This window comes from Amblyomma mixtum, chromosome 3 (assembly GCF_055824585.1).
Source record: "Amblyomma mixtum isolate Tamu chromosome 3, ASM5582458v1, whole genome shotgun sequence".
NCBI classification, from domain to species: Eukaryota; Metazoa; Arthropoda; class Arachnida; order Ixodida; family Ixodidae; genus Amblyomma; species Amblyomma mixtum.
The window spans coordinates 425,822,778-425,841,297 of NC_143014.1; the positions used below are offsets into that span (position 1 = coordinate 425,822,778).

Genomic DNA, 18,520 nt, shown 5'->3' on the forward strand with positions numbered 1-18,520 from the left:
CTCGATTGATTGTTAACGGTCACCTTTCAGAGCCAGTACTAATTCGGTAATCCGTGAAGCAAGGCTTTCCTGCGTCACCGCTACTCTTTGCCCTCCACCTAGAGCCACTTTGCTTGAGTTTGCCGCGAAACAACAATATCCATGGCTTTGTTGTATTTGGCAATGAAGTCAAAGTGCTTATGTACGCTTATGATTTGGCGTTTTTCTGCATTGATAAACCCAGTATTGACAAAACTATAACCTCTATTGAGCAGTTTGGCATTGTCTCTGGCGCTGAAATGAATAGCTCTAGAATTTCGGGTCTTTGGTTCGGTTTATGGGGATCAATGTGGGCTCATTATGCTGAAATTGAATAGTCTCGGGTCCCCCCCTCCCAATGCCTTGGAGCCTTGATGCATTCAAGTCTAGTGGGCATTACTGGCGGGAGCGGGTGCCTGCCGTTTACAGCTATTCTTATACTTTCGCCCCGGTCCGCTTATCAATTTTTGGTCGAGCGCAGGCCTGCAACATGTTTCTACGTTTTGTAGGTACTGTACTACGCGAGACACTATATATAAAGCTTTCACCGAACATCTGCAACGTTCATATGGTCTTCCAGTTTTGAGCCGAGGTGGCGCGATAACCTATTCAGGCCTGTTTCTGCTGACGGGCTCGGTTTGACACATCTATATGTGAGGCAGTTAGTTGCACGTTTCTTGTTTTTCTATGACAGCTCCTATACAATTATCAGAGCATCCCTGCAAACTAACTTTGTGAGCCTTCTTCCCAACTTGGTGGTCGCTTATAATTTTTTCTAGCGGCCCATATTATTTGGTTTTATGAAGGAAGTTTATGACTCAGGGCGTTTTCTGGCAGTTCGCTTTTCTTATTCGCTTATTCGCTGCTTCACGTAAACATTTATACAAAGTATTGATATCTGTGCTCTTTCCGCCACCATTGTATCACTCTCTCTACTCTGATTGTATTGGTCATGATGTGCTGCGAATACATAATACTTCTATTAATTGCCGTGCTAACTCCTTTGTGAGCGGAACATTTACTTCAAAATGAACTCTCATCTAGAGAGCGGTAACACATTACTCCATCTAGTACTCCCAGAATGTCTCTTCAAACAGAGAAGCAGAACAGATAATCCTGTTCTGAGGCGCACTAACCACCCTCTCGGGAGAGCGCTACGCGACTAGCTATTTACTCCTATCAGTGTGTTTTTCTGTTTACAGTGTACACAGCCCATTTTTTTGCAGCATTTTCTTCGATCTTCACACCTGACCTCTAATTTTCATATAGTTTAGGTCCCCTCTTCGTTAAAGCTCAGCTGTCATGCTTTCGGTCTTGCACTTTCTTGGGAACATTGCCACCTTGTAACACGATGTGGCGCATAGCTGACCTGGAAGACGACGATGCAGCGCTCGTGCTATCGTGTATCGGCCACCCTTACCGCTGCCTCCTGTATGGCTGCAGATCTTCCAGCACGTCCCGCACAAAGAGTATGTGGTATTACGTACGGCAAAGCATCAGTTTTGAGGCACTCTCGTCTGAGTGACGCGTGGAGAACTCGCAACAGAGCAAGATTTGTGTCGTAGCAGGTGTCGATTAAATTGCCGGCCTAGAGGGTTTGCTACGAATGCTGATCCACACGGGTTCTTTCTTCAGAGCTCAGCATCTTTCGGAAATGCATGGCATGGTGTGTCTCTTTCCCAGCCACACGGTTACAACCTTTAGCGAACGAAACATTGGCACCCCCCGCCTTGACTGGTCGGCAGCCACGTGGATGAAATTCGGGCTCAAAAACTTGTGACACGATTAAGCTCCGCGTTAAGGGTGAAACTCCATAGTACCCGCTTTTTATACCATCCATTTTACGGCATGACTCCGCACTGCTCCTAGAGGCCCCTTTGCGCAATCGTAACTTTCGACTCCCCTTCCTCAAGGGCGAACGATGACGTCACACTAGCTCACAGCTCTCCTTGTGGCTTACGCGAGAAGTGGAAAGCTTGCGCAAAGTTTTTCCGGCACTAACGACCCGACAGAGCCGCTTCAGCAGGGGCAGCCTAGACTGTGGCGAGGCTGACGACTATGGCTCTTCCGCCTCACGAGCTCCTTGACGCTATTGCGTTAAAAGACCGGATACAAGCGATGGCAGGCCCAGCGCGTCCCCACGCGGCGCGTAGCGTCCACGCAGCTTCATCAGGTACCGCCGTGCCGGGCGGGCCGGGCACGGAGGCATGCGACGTCACAGCTTCCAAGGAGCGGTACTTCATGGCGCCGCCGCCAGGTGCACCAGTTCAAGGATAAAATGAGGGTAACTGTTTTCCACTGGCTCTGTGCAAAAAGCAGTGTGGTTTCAGTCGACTTCGAAACGCCAGCTTTCGTTCCACTACAAAAATATGCAGCCTATAATTTAATGCAGTATCCATCTGAAGGCACGGAGTGTCGATCTTCAATCTAGTTAGTTGCACGTTCTGGAAAAAAAAGGTACAGAGCAAGAAGGGCAAGGGCGAAAAGGCATCAGGAATACAGCGCCTTGTCGTTTCGTCCTCGTCTCTGCATGCTGTTAATTTTTCCAAGATAGAAGCGAATGTGGTACGGATACCCTTCTTTCTGATAAGACAGAACGCTCTAACGGTAGTGCTGGTTTCAGCAGAATCCATCCTTTACGCGCCTTCTTGAGCTATACCCCTGCCTCCGTGCTGTGTGTCGAAGCCGCCGAGTTGGGTGTGGTAGGGGGTAAGTTTGTCTGTCAGGAGGAGGCGTCTCAACAAAGCAGTCAAGTGATATTTCGCACGACGATAGCTGCCGTAGGCGACACCGGTGATCCGGTTGTAATCCGGCCATTAATGCGCGCGATGCTTTTCCGAAGCCGGTCTGTTGTCTCTCTTTCAAGAAGGAAACCTCCTCGCTAGCAGCCCTGTTTGCCGTCAAGTGGAGGTTCCTAGTATATTTTTTCTGCCATTGTGAGTCAACGCTATTTATGTATAAGTATTTAAATACTTTAGTTGCCCAACTGTTACCGTCCAATTTCCTCAGGCGCTCTTCATATAATATTTTACACTGAGCTTCCAGTGCTTCGAACGATACCCACCCCATATCCACATGTACTGCCTCGTTTGTGGTTTTGCTGTAGGTACTTAATGCAAATCTTGCAACATCTCTCTGATTTATTCCTAGTCTCGCATTAACTTCAGCCCTCAGGCACAAAACCTCATTCCCGAAAGTAAACCCTGGCCTCTCTCAGTACCTCTCAGAACTTCACACTTGTTTTACCTCCATAATGCCCTACGTTTCATTATCGCGGCATCTCTTCGCCCTTTCTCTATAACAGTCTCTTAGTGCTTTTACATCTATATGTGTCCTTCCATACCCCGAGAGATTTGTATTCTGCCACTTTCGGTATTTCGTGGCCTTGTATTGTTATCAGCTGATCAGTTGAATCGTTGAAAACCATCAGACCTGATTTAAGTGCGCTAAATGTGAAGCATACAGTCTCCTTCATCTCCGCAAGAATTAACGAGAGTTTGAAAATCTTCTGGCTATCTGTTAACAGTACAATATCGGCCGCATGCATTAAACCGGGGAGCCGCTGCTCTACGGCCTTTATGCCTAATCTACTGTTGTTCTTCTGGTCCAAGCCAGCGCCGCTGGCCCCCGCACCAGCTGCGCCGCCGCCTACGTGACCCTCTCTGGTTTCGCCAATGGATGCTCAAGTGCGCCTCTCTTCCCTGCTCCCTTCCTTCCCCCTCCCCCCCCCACTCCATTCCCGCTCTACACCTCTTGCTTGTCAGCTGGATCCCAACAGGGTTGTCTTTTCAGCTAGGGACCCATTTAGTGCCTTCGCACTAAAAATGGTCAGTTTGTTCTTGGTCCTGAATGGTCCTTTAAAGAAACTGAGGTGGTAGAAATTAAACCGGAGCCATTGACTACAGCCACTAGCTTTCATCTCTCTCCGTTCGTCCTCTCCGTCTTCCCATTCCCCTGTTCGCGGACTGGACGCCCACTCGGAGTGAAGCAATTGCTGGGCCTTTATTTTCCTAATAATTAGTTATTTTTATCCCACCTGCCATATAATGCGCTGCGACAGGCGGCGGTTTAGGAGACAATGGGAGAATGCAAGATGACAGACTTGCAGCAGTCCAACGGCTATGGCGCTCCGCAACTGAGCACGACGATGCGATTCAGGTCGGTCCAAGGCGGCTGTAATGACAGCTAGAGGAAACGCTGAAAGCCGTTGTATATACTGGGAATTCTGTGAAAATGAACGATCCCCAGGAGCCAAATTAATCGAAAACCTTAAGTACTTCACAATGCAAGCTGTCCTAATTTTGTGTAGGAGGTAGTAAAGATAACAAAGGTTTATTCTAATGAAAATTTTTAGCATCTCAGGTAGCCCGTTACAAAGCATGTTCTTTGAGGTAACATGATCCTGTATATAACGACGAGAGAGTCTACCGCGGTAAACAGTCGGCAGCGACCATTAAAAGCTTTCAGTTCAGCACAGGTTCCTTTGTTCTCAGGCCTTGTTGCTGAATGTAGACGTCCCTCAGAGCGCTGCGCTGGTCTTTCCCGGTTGCCGTGAGGGGAATTCTCTCCAGGAACTCTACTCCACCGTGCAAATGCTTGTGGTACGCCAGTTCAACTGAAAGAAAAAAGTTTTCCAGTGGTGACTTTGTGCCAGCAGGTCCCTTTATGTAAAGGCCCCATGTAAAGGCCCCTATACGTGGGTGTTGCTTATTGCATACACAGTTTAGGTTGGCAGATTGACATTATCGGTTAGTACAGTTCTTTCGTTAATAGATCAGCAATTATGAAGATTTTATTTCTAGTACTCTTAACTCTGGTTATTTTTTGAGGTGGGAATGCTGTAAAGTCGGCAATTGCTGCAGACGGCAAAATTATACTTCTGTTTGCCAGGACGCACATGTGTAAGAACAACTGCTTTGAATGAGTTCCAGTCCAAACAACCTCGTTGAACAAAATACACAAAAACTTCCCGAAGTGTACTCAGAGTTTTTGCCTGTTCTCTAAGCTTCTACGGTTTTTCAGGGCTGAAGTGCTCGGGAAACAGTCCTTTGAGCACAACTCATGGAAAGCAATTACACGTTAGCAGCGGCGCTCTACATACAAGCACCCATTGCGTCATTAAAATCAAATTATTTCCATCGCCATCGTTTTCAGCTCCTGATTCACCATCATCATCACAATAATTTTGCTTGAAATGTGTCAACTAGCCCCATCTTCTGCACTTGTTCAACTTCACATTTGCAGACGTCATTTCTTGAGTCGCCGAAGCCTTTTCGGTATTATGGTCTCGCCTGCGTGCATGACAGGCCATTGATCGCATAACCTTCTCGCCGTTTTTTTTCTAGGGTTAGTCTTTAGAACGCGGCAACTAGTGCCCAATTGGTGAAATGAGTATATGATCTGGTTGAATTTCTTCCCTTCCAAAAACTCACGAGAGCCCCTCACTGATACCTTAAATGCATAGGGAAAGACGCACTTTGGAAACAGCAGGTACAGAGTACGCATGCGCAGGTTGCTACGAGCGCACTGTGGTAGTGTACGTTGGTAATTTTCTTTTTTTTTTAGCGCGAGAACATGGTGATGGTCTTCGCAGCGAGAGCCTCCCACTTCAGTTCGACTCCAAAGTAGTTCACCATTCATTCATCTGCAATAAATTGCGACGTTTGTTTCCCTATGACTCATCTAACTTTCTTAATTTTTATCAATGTGACTCATCTCTCCCAGTGACTCATCACACGATCAAAAGCTGCTTTCTTCAAGAAATGCTGTTCATCGCGGCGCTTAGCGGCAGCTAATCGGAGAGCGCGGCTTTCGGCTTTCACTAAGAATGATTAGGGCAAAATAGGGTTTCTCTTTTGTGAGGTGCTACTCGCTGTTTAAAAACTGAAATTCAAAACTGATGAATGCGGTTTCACTCAAAGAATTGCATAGCCAGGGCAGAAAAAAAATTTATCGCTCGAACTCACTTCTATTGGCCAAAAGCGGTCACGTGGCTCCAAGGAGCCCATACACCGGCAGAGATACCGACGCCTGGGCTTCGCTTGGCACTAAACTTTCTAAGAAAGCCTGTTGATTCATTTGGATTGTAATTTTCCGGCTTCCTTTCTTTCTCTAACGAATTTTTCGCAAAACAGACAGTTCTATCGAGGCCCCGAAGTTATATTAATATCAGCATTATTTTTCACCGGAAGGACACTTCTAGCCATCGCTGTCGTTTTCAGCACAACATGCCACTATAGTCTGTGGGGACTCGCAAGGCTCCGAAACAGGCCCTAGGGAAGTCTTCGCACTGGGATGCGCTGGGAACATGTCCCGTGAGCTCGTGCCGTCCGGCCTCAGAGCGTCACCCCTTCCCTAGCGTGGGCGAACAGTCGCTCTTAACCCGGCTGGTGAGTGGGACGACTTCGATGCCTTAGCCTATTTTGTGGCTGGCCGGCCTTATTTACCCCTACTGAGCTACATTTTTTGTCCGTTGAGTTAGGCCGCTGTGCAGATGGTACTCTAGCGGAAAAAAGATTCAGCAGTAAGCAGCTTGCTTACTTTCTGAAACAGCATTTAGCCTGCACTAAAGCAAGCTCTGCAGTTAAAAATATGTGGATTCAACGAGTATTTACTGCGACTCCACTCAGACCAATGGCTCTCTCAGTTTAAAATAGTGGCTTTCTGTCAAAACCTGGCCTTAGTTAAACGATCAGCTTAGCATGTCTGGAAGAGTTGTAATAGCCAGACATGCAGCAATAAACTGACGATAAGTTGTTTATTGCGCTCTCAGACAGGGCTTAACGTTTGAAAGCGCTTGCCCAGACGAATCAACTCGGTATGCCTATGGGCGCCAGTCCTTTACGTAGGCAGAAGAAGATGAATCTTGATGCGACGTGAGCAATGAACACATGTACTTGAGTATAGGATGGAGTCGAACACATAACAGGGCCAAGAAAGATACTTTAGAATGACGGCCTGTGGGGCGAGTTGGTGCATGACTTAAAATACTGCGGCGCAAGGACGAAAACACAAAGAAAAAGACAACACATGCGCATGTGTTGTCTTTTTCTTTCGTGTGTTTTCGTCATTGTTGCGGCGCAATATTTTCAGTCATGCCTATGAGTCTTTGAGCGCGAGGAGCTCTAGCCACCGACTCTACAAGAAGATGCAGACGGGCCAGAGGTGTACACATCCGTGGAGTGTCTTATCGTATTAAAACTGTGAAGGATGTAGTGCACCCGTACCCGCCACGAGTTCTTGCAGCCTGTTAACCTCCCTCTGTTCCTCGGGGCTTCCCGGTTGGAGGCGTTGTCGGGGCACCACGAATGCTCGCGCCGCCTCTCCATACTGGGGGTGTGGCACCCCGGCGACGACCACGTGGCGCACACCCGGATCGGAGGCCAGCAGCTCTTCCAACTCGGCGGGAGGCACCTGCTGGTCCATGCACTTGATCAGCTCCTTCAGTCGGCCACACACGAAGAAGCGGCCGTCAGGAGTATAGTGACCGACGTCGCCTGGAGAGACAAAAGGGAACCCAATGGGCGCGGAAGGAAATTCTGCGCGTCTCTTGTCTCCAACCTGTCAAAAATTGCTGCGTTATAATTTCTGTTACAATTAGAGCACTGCACGGGCCGCATTCTAAAGCCCGAGCCCGGCCCAGGCTGGAGACTTCAAGCCTGGACCCAGCCCAGGCCCGCTGCATCGAGTCCGGCCCGAACCCGCTACATTGTCACTCCACTAAGCCCACGCCCGGCCCACCATACTTGAAGCCGGATTCAGGGCCATTCCCAAAGCAGCTCAAGAGGTAAACTGGTGTGCGCAAGGAGTCTCCTGCTACACAAGAAGTGTCCAGAAGAAGCGCTCATATCACAATGACATTTAAAAAAAATCGGAAAACACAAAAAGAAGACAGGATGAGGCGGATCGCACGCTAGGTTTTTTTTCACAGTTATCTAATCTGTTAATAACCCCGAAGTTGCGAGGGCCGAATGAAAAAGGTCGCATTCTCTCGGAATAAACTCTGTATTACCTCTGGATTTTAATCATTTTTTTATGGCACTGGATATTTAAATATGTGCAAATGTCCTCGAAGCCATGGGGATTATATTTCTTAACTTATTTGATGAGCACGGTTTAGTGGGTTTGATTCGCGGTCGCAGATGCCGTGTTTTTATGGAATGAAATGAAAGCCTTTACTGGAAGAGAGAAATGCCTCTGACACGAAGAGCAAACGCGCCTGTTTACTGCGTAGATTGCGTTTGAAGGCCCGATGTTTCTTAACGAATACATTCTTCTGCAATGACGTTTCTCGTAGCGTAGATATGTTTTGGGGAGGCAAAGGCAGAGAGACAAACACTATCTTGCAACATACCGCTGCCCATTTAGTAATAGAGTAATTGTCGTTCTCTTGCGAGAATTCAAACGCCTAGTTAAACGAGGCAACAATAAATGGTGCAGATGCGGAGCGTCTTCTCGTTAATCCGATGAAGTGTGGTAGCTGATAGGTTCAACAGCGCAAGCCAGCGGTGCTGTGCACTTTATTAGGCGAATGCACTCGTGCAAATAAGCCGTGTGCAAGCGTTACAACGGTGCACTAAAAGACAGCTGTAGCGCAGCCCGAAACTGGATTTAGGGCGCTTTCTAATTGATTTTCTGTCGTTATATGCGGCCAGACGTGGCCATCTGAAGTTATTGGACAGCACAGTGAGTGACGCGGATTAAACTCAGTCGACAAATAAGCTGTCTCTGATCCCGCGTCAAGAAAAAGGCTGTGCTAGTGGTTTAAAATTAACCACTGGGAAGTTTTTAGCTTCGGGATTCGTTCAATTCCGAGACTTTCCGAGCAATAGTAAAAAAAACAAAATTGTATTGCTTTTAATACTTCTTGCGTGAGGAGACACCAAAAATAAATAAATGAGCGTTCAGTAATTATCTCTCAGCCAACACCATGGCTCTTCATCAATGTCACTGCTAGAACTATAGACGTGTACTTCACCCTGTAATAATGAATCACAAGCCGTACACAGCTCCGCTATGCGGGTCCGAGCCTGGTCGGGCCGGAGCCCGGTCGGGCCGGAGCCCGGTCGGGCCGGAGCCCGGTCGGGCCTGAGCCCGGCATGGGCTCACAACTTCAAACCCGGGCTCGGGCTTTCGGGCTGGCCCGAACCCGTGAATTGCTCTAGTTACAATAACGCCTTGGGGACAGCATGCAGTGCTCTACAGTAATAAACTTCACAGGCGGCAAATTATAATCATACAAGCGGGCTCGGACAAAAAAGATGGTTCAAACAGATTGAATAGGAAAGTCCATAAGAAGTTAAGGAAAGAAATGTTAAATAATAGGGGCACCGCACCAGTGCATAGAAAGCCATCTTCGTAGATATCGGCCGTTTCCTTTGGTTTCTTTAGATAGCCTTTAAACGTACAGGCACCCTTGACACAGATTTCCCCCTGCTGGTGAGGTCCCAGAGCCTTCCTTGTGCACACGTCTGCCACCTGAAAAAAATAAACGAAACGTAATGGTTGATGTCGAAAGAAAGGAAATTGTTTTATACGCATCGATTCCAACAATAGTAAGTCCCTTTTTAAATGTTTATGTTGGTGTTCCTGGCAGAGCACCTTAAAGCGCTTCGTAGAAAGAAAAAAACATTGAAACCTTTCACTCTCGTCTTGATCGAAGATGACGACACAGAAATAGGAGTGCCTGAAGCCACGTTTGTTAAAGGCCTCATACTCAGATATGAAAGAAGAGCATTCATAAAAAGCCATAGGACTACTCCTCAAACGCAACATTATCATCCGGGGCCCGCATGGTTAATAGGGGCCTATCACGGGCTGAATCTAATGTCTTTAAATCCCGCACAGCTGTAGTGATAAGGCTTAAGCGCTCACGCTGTCCTGAAATCGCTTGCGAGATTATAAAGAGAACGGCGCATGTTTAAAACGAACATGGAATTTTTTAAAACATGGCAGATTGGTGTCACAGAAGTTGCGGCGTACGTGACTGCCTTTTTGGTTGTTTTACTTTTTTGCGGCTCCAAGGTCACCGAATCCAGAGCCGAAGCCTAGGGCTTCTTTTTAGTTGTGCGTTAATTTTTCCTCGTACAAGATGGCGGCCATGCAGCGTCAAAGTGTAGGTGCCTACGTGCTCTTGTTGCGGTTTTTGGTGTTTGCTTTTTCGACGCCGACTCTGTGGCGCCGCGAGTGCCTCGCCCGCTAGCGCCCGAGGATTTTAAAAGGGGGCCGTATGGGCGCGAACTTCTGTCCTCTCGTCGGTGGAGACGCTGCCGCCGCGAACTCCCGGGTCACCGAGCCGCCGCACCGCATCCTAGAAACCGCAAGGTGCTCTGGACGGACGTCGCCTTCGGGGGCCGTTCTGACTGCGTGTTTGTGGATGGACTGCAGCCGCGCTTCCCGGTTGGCTGTATGTTTGTTCCCCCTCTGAGCCTTTATCGACTGTAGCTAATTGGCCTCTCACTTTTGTTCTGACCTGTGCAGAGATATTCAATGTATAACTGAATTCAGTTTATTAGCTTCTATGTGTTTTTCCGCAATTGCTTTGTAGAATGTACATTACGTGTCTGTGAAAGCTGCCGCATTCTTCAATCGAAACTATAAACGTTGTTTTGTTGTTGTTACCTCTTAACACGCCTCGGTCTCATTCACTGCGTTTGCTTAAGGCCGATTCACACGACGGACCGTTCGCCCGCGGCCCGCGCACTACGTGTGCATACGTCAGCACTTTGAGGGGAGCGCTGTCGGCCGCCATCCATCCATGCATCCAGCGCGCCTCTCAAAGTGCTAACGTATGCACACGTAGTGCGCGGGCCGCGGGCGAACGGTCCGTCGTGTGAATCGGCCTTTACCGGCCACGCCGGGCATCAAACGGCCACCCCCTCATTGTCAGGACTCGGTGATGACGTCGCGTAGTCACCGAACCCGTGACAATTGGCATGGTACGAAAAGCCGTAACACACAGCGTTCTCGTATGAGGGCCTTCAAGTAATGAACACGGATGAAGTCAACTACTAGATACACTTTTGAATTTCACATAGTAAATATAAGCATAGCGGAGAAACAACGAAATTCTAATAAAAAAACAAACAAACGGCGAAACAAGTACTCTAAAATTGTATCATAACAGACGGCCAGACGTTCTTGAGCACCCAATCAGATCAAAAACTACAGTTGAGTTGCAGTTATTACGTCAATAAGGAGTGTATATCTTCTATATTATAGAATTACCTCCAGCGATTTTACAAACCTTATCGCCACGCCCACAAGGATATCACCTACTTCATGCCGTACCACTGACTTGTTACAGTAGACATTGTTTCGCCCGTTATTTCTGCTTGTACTGTTGCTTGTGATGTGAGTGACCACTGTGCCATATTAGTATCCGTACCACATGTCTGTCCACCGAGTTATACATAACCGAATAGTTTTGCTTATCAGTGTATAACTGGCGTGACACTCGCCCAATTTCGTGAGACTGCATGCGTTGGAGACTGGAACTGTGTTGCTGCCTGTTCTTCTGTTGTTGAGCATTATGAGCTGTGTTTAAGTACTTTGAAATAATTTTACAATAAGTGTTTTTCCTGGAAGACAACGAAATCAGACGCGAACCTCCGTAAGCCTTGGGTGACTCCGGTACATGTCAAAATGAAGAAACAGAAGTTCAGGCTCTCAAAAAGCTCTATGTCCAGTCGTAACTCTGGGGCCTAACAGCTTTTAAAAATACCGCAACAAGCTAACTAGCGAGCAGTACAGATCTAAATCTGCCGACCAATCGCGTTACCTCGCTACTAGGAAAGGTCCCAAAGCATTTGAGAAGCTTCTAAATGAATCGTTTCTAAGTAAGAATAAAAATTCGCATCGGGGTCAGCTTGTGAACAATGGCTTGCCCTATTGCAGTTATTTTTCGGCAGATAAATTCAATGAATTCTTCACGAGCTTTGGACCAGTGCTTCCCCCATCGAAGCTCTTCGTTTTCGTCCAAATGCAGGTTTAGAGACTTTCCCCGGCCATTCAAAGGTTAGCGAGGAAGTACTCAGCGTCATTATAAACCTAAAATTGATAAATTGCGCTGATTTTGATGACTTCCAAATAAAACCATTAAGTTTGTGGTCGATCTGTTAGCACCATGCTTAATCTATATGTTTAACTTATCGTTCACATCAAGCATATTTCCTGCACGAATGAAATATGCAAAAGTAACTGTTATCTTAAAAGGAGCTGGTAGAAATAAGGTGACAAAATATACGCCGATTTATATTAAGGCGGAAGCCTTCAATGTCTCATCGTTGTAAGCAGCAGTTGTCGACAGAAATGTCACGCTTTTCAATTGGTCGAAACGGTCGTGACGTCACAGTGCGCGAATTTCAAACGGGGCCAATAGTACTTTGGCTAGTAACCATGCAACCAATTGAAGGGATCGTATAGTGATGCTCCAAGTAAGTGGGACTGAGCTTAGTTAATTGCTTAATTACCCAATTAGCCTCATTAGCCTTTCTAGTAGACCAAGCAAATAAACAAAACCGAGTAGGAAATTGGTCCAACTGGGGAATCGAACCAGGGTTTCCGGAGTGCGAGACGAGCACGCTAACCACTCCGCCATGCCAGCTCGATAGTCTGGAATGAACAAAGGCGCGTCTAGTGAACACGGTCTTTTCGTTTCACTCCCATCTTCCTCCCTTCCCTTACGGCGAGGTTCAGGTGTCCACCGAGATATGAGAGACAGATACATTTCGTTTCCTCAAAAACCAATTTACCGACGAGCGAGGCATAGAACCGAATGGGCGATGGCGTTCTATCGACTCCCTGGAAGCGTTGCAAGACGCTGTCGCGTTCCACTCATAGAGGCGAAGCTTAACATCTCAACCACACATCAGTGACCACATTTTAGGTCAAAAAAGTGCCCCCTTGAATTTTGACGGGTGTCCACCGAGATATGTGAGACAGTTACTGCGTAATTTCCTTTCCTCAAATACAATTTTCATTTTCTTCATTACATGCCCTCTTTGTCGTCTTTCACTCCCACTTCCTTCCACGGTGCGGTTCAGGTGTCCACCGAGATGACATAGAATTAATGCGCATTTTCCTTTCCTCAAAAAGCGTTGCGTTCAAAGGGCAAGGCATCGCGCCGAACGGGTGGTGGCGTTCCGTGGACTCCCTGGCAGCGCTACAACACGCTGTCGCGTTCCACTCCTAAAAGCGAAGCTTAAGCGTCATTAATTAGCAGTTAATTAGTATTCAGGCATTAATCAGTAATTACCCATTAATTAGTGATTTGTCATCACTTAGTGATTAGCACTCAATTATATGTGACGCCACTAGTGCCACAGAAGCAGCGAAAGTGGTGCGGAAAACGCTTTCGCCTCTACGCACTTTAGACAGTCAAAGTGGCCCCTGAATTTTTCTTCATGTGCTTTGGAAGAGTCTTGAAAAAGTAATGCTCCAGGGAGCCAATGTGTTCTTTTCTAAACGTGCCTTAATAAATGCCAGTAAGTTTGAATTTGCAATGGGCATGCCCATGGAATCTGCTTTACTCTTGCTAAAGGAAATTATTTTGAATAATCTTGAGCGTAAAAACTTGACTCTAGTTATTTTTGTCGATTTTACAAAAGCCTTCGACCTCCTATATAATGAAATACTACTCTGTAAACTTGAAAGCTATGATGTCCGTGGCCTCTCCCTTCAACCTCTTCGTTTTTAATTAAACAGCCGCCAACAGGTCGTTAGAGTCGATAATCACAAGTCTTTGACTAACCTTTTGACTAAATATGGTGTCCCGCAAGGTAGCCTTCACGGTCAGTTCGTCTTTAATGTCTATGGGAACGACATCGCATCCATGGCCCATAATATAAGTTGTATTCAATGCGCCAATGAGACCAGTTTTTTTCTTAGGGGCTCCTCTGCTGATGAACTAATCAAGAGAGGAAATCTGGTTCTTTCTTCTCTCCACAAATGAAAGCTGGTAGTTTAGTAAACTCTAAGAAGACCAAAGTTTTCTTTTTGGCCCCTTAGCCTTGATGCTATTGTAAACAATACCCTGAAGCCAGAAAATAACATCATTGAAATCGGGGACAAGGTTAAATCGCTCGGCGGTGTTTTCGACTCTGGCATGAGATGGTCTGACCATATATTGCATATCGAAAGCAAACTTACTAGATTTGTAGGCTTCCTCTCGCGACTTCGGAACGAATTTTCCCCAAAGCACAAGCTTCTTATTTACCACGCTATATTTCAGTCCTACATAAACTATCATCATCTTGTTTGGGGTACAACACCCAAAACAAACCTAAACATCATACTTACTATCCAAAATAAAGTAATTAGACTGATCGCTGGTGAGGATTACACTGCCCACCCGGAAATTTTATTTTCACGATATAGTATTCAATATATGCCTACCAGGTTTGAGTACCGCTTGTTGCACTGCCATATATTTTCATGACAATGTTGATCCGACTTCCTGAAGAACCTTGCTGGACACAGCAAACAAATATGAGACATTCCTCGAACCAGGACGTTATACGGAAACCAGGGCCTTCGTTTCAGTTTACCAAACACACTAAATCATGATAGCATAAACAACCCAAACATATTTACCACCCCCATTAAGGACTGTGAGTTATATTTCATCAATGCCGCACAGTTTTTCTGTTCTTTGACTTGCTGAGTAAATTCTCATGAGTACTCACTATTTTTTAGGTTCAGTCACGTTGCCTGCATACTGCTTAACGATCGCTGGCTATTAATTACTGTCTTCATCCTAATTTTCTTGTTTCATGACCGCCAGTATTTCTGCTGTTTTTGGTGTTTTTCATATTACATAATTTCATTCTGTACATGTATGTTCGCCTTGAATATGTACATGTTCGGTTGCTCTGCCTTTACCGGGCCGCGAGCATCTCTCTAGGTACCCTTGAAGCTTTTCACCCGAGGCCCATTTGCTGTATGTGTGGAAATGAACTTCCTTCAATAAAAGAAAAATATTGTCTAGATGACTCATATCGTACTCCCACAAAAGGAAACAATTCGTTCTTTGCTGATCAATTTCTTTATACTACTCGCAATCGCCAGTACTGGCCACATCCTACACCCCGGAACAATTGCTTCCCCAGTCCGTACAAGTTTCCATCAATGCCAAATATTTTTCAACTCAAGAACGCTGATATTAATTGTATGTCGCAGAAAGGCACTCGAAATGTTTTGACTTGAGTGTGATCGTGTTGTAGAGCTCGTTTCTTTCGGCTTTAGGTTTGCCATTTTCGTCTTTTCTCTTGTTTGTTCTGCTGCTTTCTCTAATACTTTATATGTACAGTTCCTAATTCAGCTCTTGTATTCATTGTGTTTTATTACAACTGGGAATTTGATTTTGTTTATTACCCTAAGCAAGTCAGTATGTGTTTGTGGTGTTGAAGTGAACTTCATATGCAGCCTTTGTCTGCAGCCCCCAAGGAATTAGCTTCTGAGCATGCAGCGAGGCTCGTTGGGCAGCCTCAGCTACCCTGGCTAGACTATTGAATGCGGAAGGAACTCTTGTCTTTAATCCTCCCAGGGCTTAGAAGCGAACCCCGTGGACTGTATATTTTTGCCAACGGCTATAAAAATGTTTGTTTTTAACCTAACTGCATCTCGATGTGAGAGAAGCTGCTGCCATGATTTGTTGGAGCAGCCAACTATCTATCTAATCGGCTTACCGCCACCTGCTTCGGCTTAAGGTTCTGAAGCTCGGCCCTGTATCACAGAATTGCGCTCTTGACCTCTCGTGAATGCAATAAATGCGCTTGCTTCCCCAAGATAATAGCAAGTCGCGGAAATCATTACCACATGGAAAAAGGGATGTACACAAATGAACAGGGAGGGCGTGGCGTCATGCGGTAAGAATTGAACACGCTTCTTCGACGTAGCAAGCAGTGGCACTACCGACTGAGTTCTAGAGAACAGAAGAGAAGCCGACTGCATGCCACGCGCAGGGTCCGAATTCATGACTTCCACAGTGCTCTGCCAAATGATCTACGCAGAAGCAGTCTTCAATCCAACTTACGAACACATTTTGTTGCGTGTAGCATAACCATCAGAGCTCACCAGATCCGCAACAGATCGAGGGTCTCTGTTCTTGCATTGTTCATGCCGTAGGTAGTACAAGAGGGTTCTTGTATGCACACTTATTTCCCAATTATAGTACGGTTGCGATATAACGGGGAGCACCAAGACCGGCGCTATGCTCGGGTTTGGCGCTGCACAACATTTCAAGGTTAGACTACGCTTTACGCAAAGATACTGGAAAGTAAAGGCCAGACAGCCGGCTCAGTAGAGTAGTTGGTCGAGCCATGTACGCATGTTGTTTTCGAATTTGTGCTAAATTATTTGCCGTCTAAGATATTTACGCGTGTGATCTGCATTCAGATTCACCGGTTGTTTCTAAAATATATCATGTTAATTGAAATTCATCGCTCACTTTCAGTTCCAGGAAGGGCGCAGGCCTGCCAACGCTTCTGAAGTCGCCCTCTAGTGGAGTCGAGAAGGTGATGCAGCCCGCCAGCTCCGTCATACCAAACGCTGCAATAAGGGACCTATTAATGTAAGTCTACAGAAAAAAAAAGAGCACCACTTTTGGGGAAACAAAACAGAGAGAGAGAGAGAGAGAGAGAAATTAGTAAAGCAAAGCTTAGCTGCTTAGCGCATTAATCAGAAAGAGCTGATTGGAATTAGCGGTCCGACGGGTCGGAGTCATCGAAGGCTGCAGAACTGCCGCCTCATGATTGCCCGCAGGTAGGCTGAGAACGCAGACGGCGTCTCTTCTCTTCTTCCCGCATGCCGACCTCAGGGAAAAGAACTCACAGCGACGACAGAGTGCACTCCGCAAAGCCGCAGCAGCCCGCAGAGCGGCACGGCTGTCCAGGCGGCCCGGGCTACGGTCTCGGTCGGTGAATTCAGAGCCACCTGTGGGACCGACTGCCGCCCCTCTATCGTAATTTTCAGTTGAAAAAAAAAAAAACACCGCCAATAACTGCGCCGTTTCTGCGCAGGTGGCACTTCCCCGCTTTCCGGCCGGCTTCACAGCCCGGAACGACCCTAGACAGGTGTACCACTGGCGTAGCGGAAGCAAGAATCAACTTGCCTCGCGGGCCTCACGTGCTATTGAGAGGCTGCCGCTCTTTCCCTTTCGCACCGGACTTGCTTCTGTGGGCTGCCCGAAATTTTTAGTTGCAGACTCCTCGTGAATCGGAAGGGACACAGCTCAAGCTGCAAAAATGTGCGGTGTAGTCCATGCTACGCCTGGACTACCCCCTTGCAGGAATATATGCGTGCTACTTCGGGTTTTGTTACCATGCATGGACACCGAACATTGTCAGTGTACAAACCTTTTAAGGCGGAAGCCTTTATAGGCTCATGACCTGCCGGTGTGTGCGTCCGTAGTTGTCCCACACTAGCTGTCAAATTGATGTCGTCATGAATATGGCGTGGTATGTCGTAACACGAAATTAATTGTCACACCTTAGCTGTCCATTAAAAGTGATGACGTCATTAACGTAGCGTGTATGTTGTAACACAAATTAACTAGTAATTAAGTAATTAAAATTAATCAACCTGGTTAGCTGAATCAGCTGAACCTGGTTAGAGAGCGAAAGCTATGGCGTATCTGGCAACTATAAGCGGCTTGGCGTCTGTAACATTGAGTGCGTTCTGGACACTGGATAGCAACGCACCCACCCTGCTACCCTGGCAGGTGGCAGTAAATGGTTGATCGCGAGAGTTTGCTCACAAAATGAACTCTGCGGCCTATTGCAGCAGTGCCGCGTGTCGGCCTCAACATTGTCAGCGCTAACGCATGCAGCCGACATCTAGATCTCTCTCATCACCCCACATACACATAAACGCGATTCAGGCGTCCACTGACCCAAGAAGCCGGTTATGTGCACTTCCTTTCCTTAAAATCATCGTAGTGTAAAACATCGTCAACGTCAACGGCAATGAACACAGTGAACGCCGACGGCCTATGGATTCAGTGCTGCGTTTCTGCCACAACGTTGTCAATGCCAATGCACATGAAGCGCACATTTGTCACTACGCCACGTAGCTTAAAGCATGAGTGGTGTGTCCAGCCTGACTTTTTTAGTTTCTCCAACTCACTTTCTTTATCTGCCGACGAATCCCACCGAGCCGCCCCTTATATACATACGATACAATGCCGGTTCCTCCTCTGTTGTTGCAACGCGGTTTCACCGGCTCCTTCTCGGACGTCACGCCAGATGGCGCGGCGAGAGGCGCTGCCAGCTACGGCGGTTGGTACGCAACGGCTCTGCTCGTGGTGTGGCCACTAGCCAAAGCGAAACGGCGAGAATACGGCTAGTGTAGCTCTTGCCACAATATTTAATAAAAACTTCTGACGTCATCGACATTGCGTAGAGTGTCGTAACACGAAATTAATTAAATCTATTACAAATAGAGAAGTAATAACAGTAATTAGCAAAAACTGATGACTTCATCAAATGGCGTAGTGTGTCGTAAG

General features: G+C 46.8%; 1 protein-coding gene across 1 annotated transcript in view; it reads right to left on the reverse strand.

Moving 5' to 3' along the window:
* Positions 1–4,481: 4,481 nt before the first annotated feature.
* Positions 4,482–18,520, reverse strand: part of LOC149357969 (luciferin 4-monooxygenase-like) — a 65,181-nt gene continuing 51,142 nt past the window's right edge. Inside the window, exons 7-10 of the mRNA XM_089576690.1 lie at positions 16,466–16,566; positions 9,354–9,495; positions 7,245–7,514; positions 4,482–4,633 (exon numbers count right to left, since the gene is read on the reverse strand). Of these exons, the coding sequence (XP_089432816.1) occupies positions 4,482–4,633; positions 7,245–7,514; positions 9,354–9,495; positions 16,466–16,566 (665 nt within the window). The remainder of the gene's footprint in view (positions 4,634–7,244; positions 7,515–9,353; positions 9,496–16,465; positions 16,567–18,520) is intronic.